Source organism: Thalia democratica, chromosome 9 (genome assembly GCF_965202585.1).
Source record: "Thalia democratica chromosome 9, ktThaDemo2.hap1.1, whole genome shotgun sequence".
In the NCBI taxonomy this organism is placed as follows: Eukaryota; Metazoa; Chordata; class Thaliacea; order Salpida; family Salpidae; genus Thalia; species Thalia democratica.
In genome coordinates this window covers 6,009,755-6,026,523 of record NC_139173.1, presented here as the reverse complement: position 1 = coordinate 6,026,523, position 16,769 = coordinate 6,009,755, and the positions used below count along the sequence as shown (strand labels likewise).

The 16,769-nt window shown below is 26.6% G+C and overlaps 1 protein-coding gene across 3 annotated transcripts; it reads left to right on the top strand.

Moving 5' to 3' along the window:
• Nucleotides 1–6,322: 6,322 nt before the first annotated feature.
• LOC145843805 (uncharacterized) lies at nt 6,323–16,489 on the top strand. Of its 3 annotated transcripts, none has more exons than XM_082951039.1 (15): nt 6,323–6,421; nt 6,579–6,692; nt 7,293–7,475; nt 7,727–7,933; nt 9,560–9,721; nt 10,191–10,235; nt 10,352–10,393; nt 10,610–10,669; nt 11,321–11,467; nt 13,941–14,219; nt 14,560–14,652; nt 14,925–15,017; nt 15,465–15,524; nt 15,893–15,991; nt 16,238–16,489. In XM_082951039.1, exons 1-15 carry the CDS (start codon nt 6,336–6,338, stop codon nt 16,305–16,307), a joined length of 1,740 nt encoding a protein of 579 aa, XP_082807165.1. In that variant the 5' UTR covers nt 6,323–6,335; the 3' UTR covers nt 16,308–16,489. The 3 variants fall into 3 exon arrangements, with proteins under 3 accessions (XP_082807165.1, XP_082807166.1, XP_082807164.1); XM_082951040.1 differs by having other exon boundaries at nt 14,922–15,017; nt 15,468–15,524; XM_082951038.1 differs by having other exon boundaries at nt 14,922–15,017.
• The last annotated feature ends 280 nt before the right edge of the window (nt 16,490–16,769 follow it).

Sequence of the window (16,769 nt, the reverse complement as noted above, 5' to 3'; positions counted from 1 at the left end):
CTGGAAGAAATATCTTAAAACAATTTTATCAAAGACAAATTATTTACAGGTTTGTGAAAAAAATTTAGAAAATCTTCATAAAAAAAACAAAGTCTTGCATATTTTTACCAAGTGGCGGGCCATATTTAAATATTAATAATATGTTAAAAGAAAAAATATTTCAAACTATTTTCTGTGCAATTTTTGAATTTTTTAAAGCCAAAACTCTAAAAGGTAGTGAATAAACAATATTTTCATTTGTTTATAAAGCAGCTAGCATCCCTTTATAACTGTTTTTTATTACATGTTAGAAAGGCCTGACTTGAAATTGACATAGGGTTTATTTTTGAAAATTCAGTGGAACCCAGTATTTATCAAATTAGGTCTTTTTTAGAAAACTTTTTATTTTATAAACTTATCATATTATGAAGTTAATGACAGGCTTAAAATTTAAATAATAAAGTTTCTCTTATAAACTTTGCATTTTCTGTTAGATTGTAATATTAATACATAGCTTACATGGTATAACTAATTTTTTAGCTTGTACAATTTTAGCTGACATTTTATAAGCTACTATCATAATTTAGAAATTGATAGTATTAACATCTTTAATTTCAAGAAGTTGTGCAGTTTTAACTATTGGTTTATGATTTAAGAGTACTTTATGCATAAAAGTACACATTCTATAACATGTTTATAAAAATAATTTATTTTCTTAATTAAATTTTTAGTTCTTACTTTAAGTTCCAAAATGTTCAATGATTTATGCAAAATATTTTAAAGCAGCATGCATATTGTTCATGTATGTTGTAATTGGTCATGGTAATGGAAAACAGATTTTTTAACAAAATCTTTTAGCATGTTACAATCTATAAAATAATGCATTTCAGGTTTCATATACAAACAGGATCAACATTTTTTAAACAAAAACATTGGCTCTTTATTTTAAAGCTTAGAGTATATAATATACTAAAAAATACTTTTTACTAAACAAAAAATAAAAATTAGCTTCAAGATACAACCAGTTTTGTAAAAATGATCCATTACAACTTTATGGAATTAAAGTTTTTGTTTGCCTATTTTCACTGAGTTTTAAAAACTTACTAGAAATCTGTTTCTTCATTCATATTAAAGCAATTATGATTCAAAAGATTCAAACTTAGAGCAAATATTCTTTTAAATAGTACAAACAACTTATAGAAAGCAGATTTAAAAAAAAAAAAAGACAAAACTAAAAAATATAATTAAAAAAAAAAAACTATGGGCATAGGGGTTCCAACATTGCTTTTTACAAAAATTAACATAGGCTCTCATTTGAAAGCTTAGAGTAAAGTATAATAACTGTAAGATAATTTTTATAGAACAAAAAAAAAACAATTAATCTTTGAGATATAACAAGGTTTGTAAAAATGTCCAATACAACTGTATAGAATCAAAAATTTTCAAGGTTGATTTTCTCAGAATTATTAAAAATTCACTAAAAATATATCTCCTCATATACTCTAAAAGCAATTTGCTTCAAATTTACAGGAAATGTACTAATTAACATTATAACATTACAAAAAACTTGTAGGAAGCAGATAATAAAAAAGATTATGAATAAACTAAAAAAAATCATTTTTTGGCTTAGTAAAAGAAAAAAATATATATACAAAATTTATAAATCTGTTTCCTACAAATTGTTTTAAATTTATTAAAGATTACTCTGAGAAACTTTTAAAACAATTGCTTAAAAACTGTAGGTGAAGATAAACTTTTAGTTAAATAGAATAATTTCACCTTTTTAGTTTACGGTTCCTATAAAAAATTTATTGAAGCCTCTTTGATTGCAAAAGTAGTTTCAGAATTCCAACAAGCAGTTAAAACACAAATGCTACTAATCCTTGAATTTGACAATTTCAGGGATTCCACCTGGAAACCTGATATTTGAAAACTTAATCAAAAAAACCTGGAATTTGAGAAATTTTGAACAAAAATCATTAAAAAACCTGGAATTTCAAACAATTTTTACATTTGAAGTAAAAAAAAAATTGATATAAAGCAAAAAATTTATCATACAGATAATTATATTATCATATAGATCAGTATGTTTTCAATGTTTTTATACTATTTAAAACAGTTTTTTACCATTAACTTGACTTTAAACTAAAAATAGACCCAAAAATTTGTACTTGTAAAAACCTGGAAGAAATTTTAAAAACCTGAAATTTTTTTGAAAAAATGAGTGGCATTCCTGTAAAAAGTAATTTGTAGCTTAGTATGTAAATATCAACGCCAAATTTCAAAAATAGTTTTTTAACCTTCCTATGCTCTTATATTTTTTCAGCTCAGGCTAATTCCAAATATTTTTTAATAAAAAACACAAGTTACATTTAAGGGTAATAATCTCAGAAAATATTTTTTAAATCTTCAATAAGATTTAATAGATCCTGTTTCACTATCATTGTTTATATTTGTTTCAGTTTATTTAAATTGTATAATTAAACAAGAATAATTTAACAATTATATTTTTTAATAAAACATAAAATGTAGCAGCATGTATAAACAGCTTTTCTTTTTATTATACAGAATAAAAATGAACATAAGGTATAGGTAGTTTGCATCAGAGTCAAAAATATTGTTTTAAGGATTTAAAAAATTCAGGATGACTCAGGGTAGTTTAAGTGCACTCAAAATAGTTTTTGGTATCTCAGGATATTTTTTTACTTATAGAGTGGCAATCCTGGTAAGATGGCATCTCCCAAAAGGAACTTATTGAAATCTCAAACTTAAGTTGCTTATAAGTTTTTTATAGCTTATTTTTATATGTAGTTTTAAAAATGTTTACCCCACTTTTGTCCTCAAGAAACTTTGTATTTAAGTTAAGTAAGTTTAAATATTCATACCAATCACATTAGATAAATAATGAACAGTATAATAATACTCAACAACCTGTATTTCCCAAAATAAGTGTTCAAAATTTTTAAACTATATATATTAAGTGTTTTATAGACTTGAAGTCTAAAACAAAATAGCTTGAAAAATGAACAACACAAAAATTATTAACAGTTTGTTTAAATTTAGAAACAAGTATTCTAATGAATTAACTTATAGAAATATAGAATAGAAATATATTCTATTTAAACAATCTTAAATTTTTGCAGCATTTAATAATTAAAAATTTTTAGTACTGTTACGAACTTTTGATAACAACTAATATACTTAGGGCATAGGGGGTCTAAAATTTTATTTTTTATAAAAATTAACATTGGCTCTTGTTTGGAGTATATGTTATAAGATACTTTTTGCAAAAAAAAAATCATTTAACTTTTATGATAACATCAGTTTTGTAAAAAAAAAATCCAATATAACTAATGAAATCAAAGTTTTCATGGCTGTTTTTCTTATAATTTTGAAAAATTCACTAAAACTCTATTCCCTACTTTATTTTTAAAGCATTATACTTTAAATTTTCAGGAAATGTATTTTTTGATATTATATTTAAGTATAAAATAAGTATAATTTTTTATAATATGGAAAAGAAACAATTTAGTTTTTGAGATAGAGTTAATTTAGTAAGAAAAGTTTCTGATACTTATTTATAGTCAACAACAGAGTTTTTAAAATGTTAATAGTTGTTATGACAATTGAGCACTGAAGCGTATAACTTTTGTTTAAGTTAATAATTCCACTCTCGAGTAAATAAAGCAATGCTTTTCACAAGTATGGTACACATCGTTTTACTTTTAACTTCTTAAAAATTCATTAAAACTTAATTTCATATTGTTTCTTAAGTCAATTCTCAAATTTTAAGCAGTCTTTCCTTCCATAGTTAATAATAAATACATCCACACGATTCAACAACAGTATCAAACAGTGTGAGCTTCTATATTTAAAAATAAGTAGCAAACAGGGTTGCCCAAGGTCAGGAAAAGTCGGGAAAAATTACATAAGTCAGGAAAAATGTGGGGTTTTGAAAAAAAGTCAGGAAACTTGTAAAATTTAAAAAATACTAAGATTTTGTCAGTTTAGATTTACAAAATTCCTTATTTTCCAAAGCCTTCAAAAGGTAAAAATTAATTAAAATCCTTTAAAGTCAAAAAAAAAGTACCAAATTTTCCTAAAAATTATTTAGTTTTCAATGCCTTCATCTGGTATAAATTAGTAAAATATCCTTTATAAAACCGCAATTTTTTTTTATTAACATAATGAACAAGTACCCTACTTGAACAAGCAGATTTTGTAAGCTTTTTAGTATTGATGATCTGTAGCAAGGACACTTCCATAGTGAATTAAGTAAATATTTTTTTATTATTAGATAATTTACCTTCTAGGTTGTTTTACAACTTTTATATTAAGTCTAATAAATAATATAAAGTCTAAGACTAAAGTTTACTTTTAAAAGTTCTAAAAGATTAAGTTCTTTATTGTTTTAAGGTTTTAATTGTAAAACGGTTATTGTTTTTAGGTTTTAGTTGTGTAAGTTCCTTATTAATTTAAGGTTTTAATTGTCAAAGTTCCTTATATGTTGTTTTGTTTATTTAGATCAGGGTTTCCCAACGTGGACTGAGTGGCCCCCTTGGGGGCCATGACAGATACTCAGGGGGCCACGAGCAGCAAAGGGGTAAGAGGGGGGCCATGAGCAGTAAATGAGCCACAGAGGGGCCAGGAGGTCATAATTTGAAACTTACACTAGATGTTCTTGAGTTGCAGATGATGAGCAAAAAAAAAAGGTCTTTGGTGTTTTTTATTGTAGTTAAACTTGTTGAAGGGGGCCATGCCTTTACAATTTCTTTAAAGGGGGCAATTTGCAAAAAAGTTAGGGAAACCCTGATTTAGATACATTTATGCTAGGAAATTCTAAACAATTGTGTTTTTTATTGTTTTAAGGTTTCAACTGTAAAAGTTAGTTATTTTTTTAAGATTTTAATTGTGAAAGTTTGTTATTAACTTAAGAAGTTCCTTATAACGTCGTTTCGTTTATTTAGATACATGTATGCTAGGAAATGCTAAAAAATTGTGTCTTTTTTCAGACAAACTGTTTTTATAAGGTAATAATACATGTATTTTTCTGATAGAGCTGTTTATTGCAAATACATCAATCATACACGGATGGTTCAAGTGATGTGCTGGAACTTTGATGATTGAATTCAGCAAAAAAAAACTGTTGTTTTAACCTGTATTGAAATTAGATTGAAAGCTTTATATAGTTTAGAAGCGTTAGATTATGTATTAGAAGTATTATGTATTAGAAGATTATCAATTAGAAGTTTTAGATTATGTATTTTAGAATAAGTTGGTTTAAATTTAGCTGTTTGATTTAGAAAATTCAGGAAATTTTTCTTAGCTTGATCTGTGGCAACCATGAGCAAATTAGAGCTTTTAAAGTAATAAATAAAAAATGGTTAAGAAAAAAAGCAAGTAAGAGACTAGTTTTTTAGTTAAGAGTTAGAAAAAAAATTTGAAAGGTTCTATTGATAAACTATTTAAAGGAAAGATGTACCAATTAATTGCTAATAATCATATTTTTTCCATTAGACAATTTTATTTAAACAGTGCTTTCAAAATTTAACTAATTTTAATAATAAAACAAAATACCAGTAAACTTAAAAAAACAATCAATATTAAAATAATCAAATTAATTCTAAAAACTAAAAAGGACAATTAGAACAAAAATGAATTTTTAAAAACGTTGAATGTAATTCTAGATTCTTCATCAGGACCTAGTTGATGATTAAGTTTTGGTTTGAATTTTTTAATCATAACTGCCTCTACTGCTAATAAAATATTTAGATTTTTACAATATTTAATTACATCAAAACAATTGAAAATATTATTATAATTTTAGAAAATTTTACATTGTTCTATATGTGAGAATACTGCACTATTTGTTGGCCTAGTATGTTCTTTAATTCGGACAAACAGTTGTTGCTCCGTTTCTCCAATATATTGGGTATCCAGGTACCTGGACATTGAAACTTATAAACAATGCAACTACTGAAAAAATTATCAATCCGATCTTTCAATAAGAAATAGCTTCCAATTTTAGCTACTTTAATATTAATACCAATTACTTCCAAAGATTTTGTTATATTTCTGCTAAATTTTTCTGAAACCTTTTTTATGTAAGGAACTTTTAAATATTGTGTTTAGGAACATGTGGTTTATCTTCTAGTATTTGAAGTTTTTCAAACTTATTAGTTATGAACTTGATTGGATAATTGTTTCTTAAAAAAAATCCTTTTTGCTATTTATTTCTTGGTTTTGTAGTTCTTCTGATACTAATCTTTCGTTCCTCATCAAAAGTACTTTTTTAACCAATCTGCAATCTCAATGTTTTTATCAACCAATATTCAACAGAATTTTATTTTAATAAAATGCCTGCTCGAGACAGCAGCATTTCCAGCAACAGCAGTAACGACTCCAAGTCGCGCTCGAGGAGCAGAGAAATCAAGAGAAGCAGGTGATAAGATAAATTGAACTATTTACTTTCTAGTTCTTTTGTGTTATATTTAGTTGAGGAGTAACTCTTTATTTAATTTGTTAAGTTTATTTACTTTTGAATAATAAACAAACTGTAAAGATAACAATGTAATAAAGACCTACACAACTCTACACAGGTCAAGGAAGAGGTCGAGATCTGGAAGTAGGAAGAGAAGGGACAGATCTAGGAGCAGGAGGAGGTCAAGGAGTAGGTCGAGAGGACGAAGGCGGAGAAGTAGGAGTCGCAGCAGGTTTACTAAATAACTAAATTTACTTATTATTTAAGAGTTCTATGAGTTCTATCCACAGCTTGTTAGGTTTATCTTTTTTTTATGAAAACTAACATTATCCCTATGTAATACCTTATATTATAAACTATAGATAATTATTTAAAATATGATAAGAAAAAAAAGTAGGAGTGAAGCATAAGAGTATAAATAATTAACTTCCTTTAACCTTATAGCTTGTTTACCTATCAATGTTTTCTAGATTCTATTTGCATCAAGTTATATTATATTATTTAAGGTGGCTGATTTTATACAACGTGAAATAACAGCAACTAGCATTATCTTCAATTTGTAGCTTAAGTATAAACTGGATGTTGAGTTTATATAAATTTATGATTTAAATAAACTTTTTAAACGTTAGCTTTGTTAATTTTTTTTTACACAATATGTATAGATTGTAATTTATTATTGTCAGGCTTCTTGGAAAATAAAAAGCTCACTTACTGATTTGTTGAGTTATAAAACTTTAGTTTTAAGTAAATATTTCAGATAAACTTACAGTTTTTGACACTTCACGCCTTAGTTTAAATAAAAAAATTTAATCCATAAATTCATAATTACCAGGGAATGCAAGGTTTACGTTGGTAACCTTGGCAACAACGCTTCGAAATCGGAGCTCGAAGACGAGTTCGAGTACTACGGCAAGATAACCTCTGTGTGGGTCGCCAGAAGCCCGCCCGGGTTCGCTTACATCATATTCGAGGATTCCCAGGACGCGAGAGACGCCGTCAGGGGTCTTGATGGAAAGTGAGTCATGTTTTTGTAGTTCATATCGTACTGTTTGAATTAATGAAAGACAGTTTGCAGTTAAACGTTTGTCTGTAAATAGTGTGAATAGTGTTTTTTACATATTTTTTCTATTGGGTAGTGAAGTAAGTCAGGTAATAACTAGTGTGTGTTTTTTAAATATTTATTGATTATAATCTTGTCAGTACATCATATTAATTGTTTTCTTATAATTTTTTTTATTTGGGTGATTTCAATTTTAATTTTTCAAGGATGATATGCGGCAACCGGGTTAAAGTTGACCTTTCCAACAACGTGAGTCGCTCCAGGCCGAGGCCACCACCACCGCGACCCTACTACGGGGACAGGTTTGGGGGGAGGTTCGGTGGACGATTCGGTGGCGCCCCGCACAGCCAGAAGCGGTGCTACACCTGCGACCGGATGGGACACATATCCAGGGACTGCCCCAAATTCAGGAGGTAATTGTTTGTTGGTGTGTAAGGTTTAATAAAAGTATTTAAGGATATTTAAGATCATTAGTTTGCTTTTTGTAGTTAAAATTTAACAATTTATTTACTGTTTATTTTCTTAATTAACCAATGGTCCTATGCACATGCGCTTTACCAAACTGAACGTCTCTTCTTCAATCGCTGTTGGGTGTGCAAAGCTCTAAATGGGAGAACAGTAAGATCTGTCAAGCAACACGGATTGTGTAGGCATGGAGTTGTGAGGTGTGGGAGCAGTATGGACAGAGCATAGAGTTCAACGTTGAGAATCATCAATTCAACGGTCAAGAGATGATTAAGACAAATCCAGCAACTCACCTAACTCAGCAGCTTACTAACCAAATTACAATTAACCTTTTTCAAACATAACCCATTACAGACTGTTCATCTGTACTGTATAGTGGCATTTTACTACTGCAACGAGGTGTAAGGTGAGAGGAGGTGTAAGTAATTGGATGAGTCAGGTAATAGTGGCAAGGGAGTAATGTGGTTAACGTAAACAGCGCTTGAGCTAAATACCGTGGAGGTTTATCGACGGTGAACTACTTCAGCAAGCGCTATGAGCTGATCAGAACTCGCACTTTAAATGGTACAAATTATGTTTTATTGTTACGGATGGCGTTTATTTACAACTTTAATCATTTAATTTTATTTTAGCGCTTACAATTACAACTTGTATGTAAGTTTTATTTTTATATCTTTGTTTAAAACGTTTTAAAATGTGGTAGTATATAATTTTTTAATGTTAAAAATATTTGCAAATTATATAAAGTTGTTAATTAGAAGTTATGTTCCTGAAATATGCAACATAGTCCAAACATTTTCCTTCTGATTTCAACAAATGGAAAAGAATGAATTATTGAAGAAAGAAAATTGGATTTGATACTTATTGTTAATTATTAACTAGTGATCCACCTATGAAATTTCCACAGCCAAATATTTTGAATTAATCCTAATCCTAGAAAAGAAATTAAACTAGTGATCTGTTTAGTATTTATTGGTGTACAAAAATAAAAGTTTATGTTCTACTGTGATATTATAAATGATTTTAATGATTAATTAATGAAAATTCATTATGAACAACGATCAAAAACAAAATTGAATGATGATTTTTTATTACAGGTTTTAGGTTTATAAAAAACAGGTATTTTAATAGGGAATATAGAGGTTTTAAGATCATAATAACTTGATAATCTAGATGAAAAAAAATATAGATCTTTCTTTAAAAAACTGCATTAAGTAATATGTGAAAACACTTTAAAATCATTATAAATTATTTATATTACACTGCTGATTTCCTTGAATTCTTCCAGATATTTTTATTTACCTTTCTTTTCACATTGCACTTTTTAGAATATAGCACATTCACATAACACATCTATTGTCTTAAACCTTCAGTAGCATTAGACAGAATATCAGTAAAGTTTTTTATTATAAATTGAAGTTTTCGTCTATTTTGTTAATGTAAAATATTTTGATTAACAAAAACTTTAAAAACAAACACTAATCAACATGATACTAAACAACTCATGTTTTTTTATTATTTTTTGATTTTCAAAAACTTCAAGAACAAACACTAAACAACACTTACAAAAACAGATCGTTCAGATCGCGCTCTCGTTCAAGGAGGCGTTCGAGGTCTCGCAGGAGGTCCACCTCCAGAAGCAGGAGAAGGTCTCGCTCCACAAGGAGAAGGAGATCAAGAAGCTCCAGCGGCAGTTCATCGAGCTCAAACAGCTCCAAGTCCAGTTTGGGGAGCAGGTAACTTGAAAGTAGTTTGAAATAAATCAATAGTAAAAAGAATATACGTGGTTGTCACTTTCTTAATCGAAAAAGTTTTTTTTTAACAACTTTGCCAAATAAAACAGCCTTTCAAATTTTTACCTAAAAAGTGACAATAAATTATGTACATATGTGGTTGCCGATTATACAAAAAATTAAGGAAAACTTTGCTGACTAATTGGCAACCATGTAATATTGTTACTATATGTTTTGTTCTTCTACACAGAACTTGATTATTCGTATATTAGTATATAATTCATCTAATATTTGCTTCATATTTTTAAAGCAATTTTAGATTGTGTTGCTGTTTTTATTAATTTTAAGCAATAGTGAAAAATTATGAATGTGTGTTATTAGTTTTTTTATTTATTTTTCCAAATTTGAGGTGTATACCAACAAGTAAAATAATGGTGATAAAGACCACAAATTATTTTATATTTTATTACAGATCTCGTTCCAAGTCTAAAAGTCCTGATGACAAAAATGGTCAAAAGTTAGTTCTATTGGCTAGTTCTTTTTTTTGTTAAGTTTAAGAAAGGCATTATAAAATTAAGATACACAATTTTTATTGCATACTTGTAAATAAATTTAATTAAAAAAATTTTAAAGGGAGGAACGAAAAAGTGTTGAAAAAGAAGTAGAAGCTAAAAGGTATATAATAAGTATAATTGAGTAAATTATTTTTTTAACTTTGTTTTGAATAATTAGTAATTTTACTTTATAGTTTTTTAAAAGTCTTTTTTCACTAACCAATATCAAAAACAAATTAATTATACTTTTTCAAAGGTTAATGGTATTATTATATTTTTCTAGCTAACATTAAGTACCATTACAATTGTATATTTTTTGATCTAATAATTTTTACAGTGATGAAAAAGAAAGGTCAAGATCCAAGAGTAAAAGTGATGACGAAGAAAAAGAAAAGAGGTAAATATAAAAAATACAAAAACTATAAGCTTCTTAAATTTATAAATTTATGTTTTATTTTTATGACGCCTAAAACTTACAAGAAATTACTGGTAGCTTCTTTTTAATTTTTTTTTGTTAGTTAAATAACTTAAGGTGTAGAGATGAGTATTTCCCAAAGTAAAGGGGTGGTATCGCCCTTTTGGGAAACTAAAAATTTTGTTTGAAGTATTGGTCATGCAGCAATGATTATTGCTTCAAAAAAAATACCCCCTCTGTCTTCATGCAACCAGGATTTGAGTGAAATTGGTTTTCGAGAAAGTTTTCCAATATTTAGACTAGTAAATTTTTTACATTAATTAAACAATTTCAACTTGAGAGCCTTTATTCTACACAGTGTTTCATGCAAACGCAATGATCACGATTTAAAAACTCAGATTAAAAAACTCTCAATTTGAAGTTGTCTTATTGATGTTTATTTGCTCCTTTTCAGTTGAGCTCTTTATTGTGGAATTAAATACAGTAAAGTTTTGTAACAAGATGGCAAAAAGTTTGTTTATCATACTCTGAAAAGCCCTTTACTTTGGGAACTTCCGGTGTACTTTCTAGTCATCAAGCAATATTCGCATTCACAACATATTTTTTTATTTATTTACTTTATTTTCACAACAGTGTTGCCAATGAAGATCGCAAAAGCGAAGATCGCGAGAGTGCGTCCAAGGAGAGGAAAAGCGAAGAGAGAGCAGAGAGCGCATCGAAAGAAAGGAAGAGCGTCAGTAAAGAGAGAAGCGTCAGTAAGGAAAAGAAGAGCAAAAAGAGGTGAATTTTAATTTAAAATAATTTTCAGTTTTTTGTTGACAAATTAACTAGGTTTTTGTAAAGAGATAAGTTTAAATAAATTAAAAATGTGGTTTTATGATGCCTGTGCTTTCGCTAGACATAAGTGCAAAAATAAATTCAAGTATTATTTTTAATTTATGTGGATAAGTTAACGAAAAACTATTATAAAATATTTATAAAAATACTTATTTTCAAATAAAAAATTAAGTTGTTTCAATAGTTGAATGTAACTTAATGAGTACATGCATGTTTAATTTAAAAAAGAGTTATGAACACATTGAAAGCTGCAGTCTTAGAATAATGAACAACTTTTTATCAAAGTATTTATAAAAGATTAAAAATTTCTATAATTTTAACAATCTCAGATTTCAGAATAACACTTCAAATTATATATTAGTAAAGTTTATTTATAACTACTAAAAGTTGAAAACTAGTTGATTACAAACTACCATTTCAACATTTATAAGATGTATAGAAATAAATAATTAAAGAGGTAATCTAACGTTGTTAAAATATTTCGTCTTTATTAAAACTTTGTTTTTTGCACTGCAGTTTACAGCTTAATAGATTGAAAGCATCAAAGCTAAACTTGTTTGAATTCTTTCCACACGTAAAATTTTTTATTGTTGAATGATAATACGCATGTTTTTCATAAGTTTTTTGTTTTTCATTGTTTATTTAAAAAAACAGTTTGCAAAACACACAACAATTTTATAAAACTAGGAATAATACTTATTTAAGTTTTACAACTTGACATGTTAAAAATAAACAAAATGATGTTTTTATAAATATTTTATTATGCAGTTTTGAAAAGAAAAAGAATAGGTTTTAATTATTTATGACTTTTTATTTAAGTTATTTATAACTTGGTAAAGTTTAAGCTATATAAGTAGCTAGTTTTGACTTAGTTTTTTCGAAGCATTGCTAGTTAAATATTTAATTTACTTAAAAATATATTGAAAATCTGAGTGTGTTTATTGTTGTATTCTACTTATATTATATGCTTTGATTTTTTATCAACAATAAAATTTAATTTATGTTAACATTGTTTACTTATAATTCATTGTAGTTGGATAACACAGTTAATGTTTAACTTAATTGCTTGCAAAAGTTTGTTAATAATCTATCGCATTATTAATGGCTTATGGTTTATTTACAAAAAAACTTGAACATTTTATTTTTATCTAATTATCATACAAAATTTTATAATTACTTAAATGTCTATAAACATAATTAACTATTGAGTATAAGCTTTAAAATACATAATTAAGTATCTAATTTTATTGATAAAATATATTACTTGAATTATATGCTTATCTATTGTCGTATTAATTATTTAGTTTTAAACAAGAACAATTTAAATAGTTGATTTGTTAACTTTGTGTTCTTTACTCTAGTATTGTTTATTTATTTTATACTTATGTAAATTTAATCTCTTTTATGAAGCAACTAATTTGTAATATGGAAATACAATCAAAAATGTCCAATTTTGAAAGTATAAGTCCAAATAAAAAACAAACTATCAAGTTAAATTTTGAAATGAAAAGCATGTGGAATTATAAAGTATTTTATATCATGCTAAATTCTTAAGTAAATAATTTCTATGTTCTGAAGTAGATACAATTGTGCAGTTTGTGTTCTTTTGTTAGCATGGAAAATCAATAAAAAAATTATTCTAATAAAAGTGGTTATGATTACTGTAGACTTAAAACTTTAAGCAATTAAACTTTAAACTTTTTGATTGTTTCCTTGATTTTACATGCTTTTTAAGTTTTCACAATAAACAGTATAAATTATGATTTTTAGTTTATTTAAAAATGCCAAGTTAATTTTTAAGTAAAATGTTCAAATTCATTTCTTTTTTCATTAAATATTTACAAAATTTTCATTTTTTAGAATATAGATAAGTTAAATTTACCAAAATAAAAAATAGTACAGTTTTTCAGTTTTAATAAATTTCTAAAGGTTTTTAAATTTTTTATAGTTTTTTCTAAAATAAAGATTTTTATTTGATAATTGGGAAAAAGTTGAGTTAGATAGTATTGTAGCAGAATAATTATTTAAAATGTTTACAATATAATATGAAACGTATTAATTTTATTGTTAAATAATTAAAATTTCATATTGGCTATATGTATGTATTCAATAACACTTTCAAAGGTTTTGAAAAACATTACAACATAAATGTGCACACCTGATTAAAAACTAACAGGAACCTTATCAATTATCTAAAATAAAATCAAATCTGCAGGTTTAGTCGTAGTTTCTCATTTATTACAACAACACATTTCTAGAGACTACAGAGTTGTGAATGAAAATATGAGAATTAATAGTTCTTCATTTTCGAACTCATTCATAGAAATGTAAAACTTGATCCAACTTAATTTACAACATGTTTGAATGAACTGTTAAAACAGAGTTTGTTATTATAAATACAAACTCTTTCTAACAGCAAGAAGAGCAGGAAGTCGTCCCGCAGCAGGAGCAGATCGCGAAAGAGGTCGACCAGCAGAAGGAGGAAGCGATCGAGAAGCAGGAGGAGGTCAAGGAGCAACAGCAGAAAGAGGAAGCGGTCCAGGAGCAGGAGAAGGTCGAGATCGGGCAGCCGGAGAAGGAGGAGATCAAACAGCAGGAGGAGAAGAAGCACCTCAAGGAGGAGGAAGAGATCAACAAGCAGAAGGAAGAGGTCAAGGAGCAGGGAACGAAAGAGGAGCCGCGACAGGAAGTCCAGGTTTGTTATAGAAAAAATGTGTGGTTTTGATTAAAAGTTAAATACAGAATGCAGTTATTTTGTTCTTTGATTTCAACAATATCAGCTGAATTCAAACTATAGACTATGTTTATGAATACATAAGAAATTTTGTTTTGAAATTAAGTTTTTTCAATTTATCTCAGATATTTTACAATGAAATGTCTTTTCAATGTACAATGAAAATGTTTTTTATATATTTTTAGAACTCAATGCAAGTTCTAAGAGCTTTTTAGCTAAAAAATAAGTCTTGCTTGGAAAAATGGTATTAAACTATTTTAACTTAAATGTTACACACAATATAAATATTATAAATTTTCAGCCGCAGAAGATCCAGGAGTAAGGACAAGAAATCTAAAAAGAGCAGGAAAAGATCTGAAAGCAGAAAAAGATCTGAAAGCAGAGACAAGTCTAAGTTTGTTTTTGTTATAAAGCTCTAGCTAGTTTTATCACATAGCTTAGTTTAAATAATTGACAAACTCAAATTTCTGGAGTAGTTGTATAAAATGCTTATAATATACACAAGTATAAAATCAGGTTTTGTTAAATATGTTTTATTTGACAGTTAGTTTGATTGTAATTTAAGGTATATCATTGTATACAGAAGGTTATTTAAGTACACATATTTAGTATAATTATTAATATGAATTATAATATAAATAATTTATCTGATATTTATTTTAGAAGCCCTGATAAAAAGGACCTGAAGCGTTCCGCGTCTCCATCTAGTGAAAAATCCGCAAGCAGCCCCAAACGCAGTAAGATGGAAGATGATGCCAGGTATTTAAAATTTATAATTATTTATATTTTTTATTTGTGTTAAAAATTAATTATAAAACTCTTAAATAAAGCAGAGATAAAAAATAAAATTAATTATAAAACGTTGACAAAATTTAGAAATAGGCTTGAATAAATTTTTAGTTGAGTTTTTTATGTTTAATGGATAATAAAATAACTAAACAATAAGTGCTTTAGCAAGTTTTGAATATATCAAAAAGTTTTTTCAATTAAATTGAATTAAGTTTTCACTAAAAATTATATAAAGAAACTTGAAAGTGCATAACTATAAGTGTTTAGTTCTGTAAAATAAACTGATGAGTATATATATTTATGTTGTTATCTAACAAAATTAACATAACATTTGATATTGTTGTTCTCTGACTTTTAGAAATTTTTTAAATTGAAAAATCACGTGCTAGTTTAATAACATTAAAATAATTTATTTAGCAGCAATAAAGGTGATGAAAGTCCGAAGTCTGAAACTGAAGTAGTTGCTAAAATTGAATCGTTAGTTTGTTAATTATTTATTTATTTTTTAAATATATTAATTCTGTGTAGTTTAGTTTTTACATTAATTTTTTAAAGCCCAGATAAGTACGTAATATTATAAAACATAATATTTAAGAGTTTTTTTTTTTTTGTAAATAACAACAAAATCTGTTGCAATAGGTAGATGTATGTTCAATATAGGTCTATTTTAATAAGGTTTACGCTACTGTAACTAAAATACTAATAAACCACTAAAATTAAATTATAATTTTTATCTAACTTACAAATGCAAGTTAAGTACTAAGTTTCGTTATTTTGATAGATATCATTTATTTGTTATTTGTATAAACGCGAAAAATAGTTTTTGAATAAAAAAATATTATTAGAACTCAAAGCCCTGAAATTCATACTGAGGAAATAGAAGAAGTGACGTTCGAAATTTCTGAAGATTTGAAAAAAGAAAAAGAAAATGGAGACTCGGAAAAGTTTGTTGAAGTTTTGTAAATCCTAATGTATATTATAAATCAGCATTTAATATTGTAGTGTGAACTTCTAAAGTTTGTACAGTAGTATTTTGTATAACTTAGAAACTTATTATTTTCGTGCCATTTTAAGCTTTATTAAGTAATTTAAAATTGTCTAAATATATTTTTCAAATTTCACTTTAAATGTAAAAATCCTAGATTAACTACAAGTTTTTTATTGTATTTATTGTTAGTTTGTTTATTTAGAGCTGAGAATCAGGAAAAACCAGTGGAAGAAAACAATTCATCAGCAGCCGAAGTTTCAATGGAAGAATAAATAATTTAAATTAATTATATATATTAGTTATATAAACTTTAGTTATTATTAATTTTACCTTCATCTTTGAATGTATTTTAAATCGCAGTAATTAGACTGTAAATAGTTGAATATATTATGTAATTTTTTATGTACTTTTTTAAAATTGTTGCTCGCTTTTTATAAATAAAGTTTCAGTTGCATTTTAATATTAAAACATTGTTTAGTGTATTTTCTCAATGTTAGAAGGTGGTTCCTTACTAATCAGCGAAAATAAAGATAGTAGTAGTTTTTTTGCTAATGAGTATTTTTATACTATCAGTTTATATGCTAAACTAAGGATAAATAAATTAAGCTCAATTTTTTTTTAATATGGGTAGAACTAAAATTAGACTGTTAATTAACTCATATATAACCCATATTTCTCATCACCTAAATATGTTTCAACTATACAAGACTCCAGCTAACTTTGCGATAATTTTT

What these genes read in the sequence shown, in the direction of transcription:
- LOC145843805 (XM_082951038.1), top strand. Translation starts at nt 6,336, where the DNA reads ATGCCTGCTCGAGACAGCAGCATTTCCAGCAACAGCAGTAACGACTCC. An exon ending in GAAAAGAAGAGCAAAAAGAG is followed by an intron (nt 11,468 to 13,940) that starts GTGAATTTTAAT and finishes TCTTTCTAACAG; the next exon opens with CAAGAAGAGCAGGAAGTCGT. An exon ending in AGCCGCGACAGGAAGTCCAG is followed by an intron (nt 14,220 to 14,559) that starts GTTTGTTATAGA and finishes ATAAATTTTCAG; the next exon opens with CCGCAGAAGATCCAGGAGTA.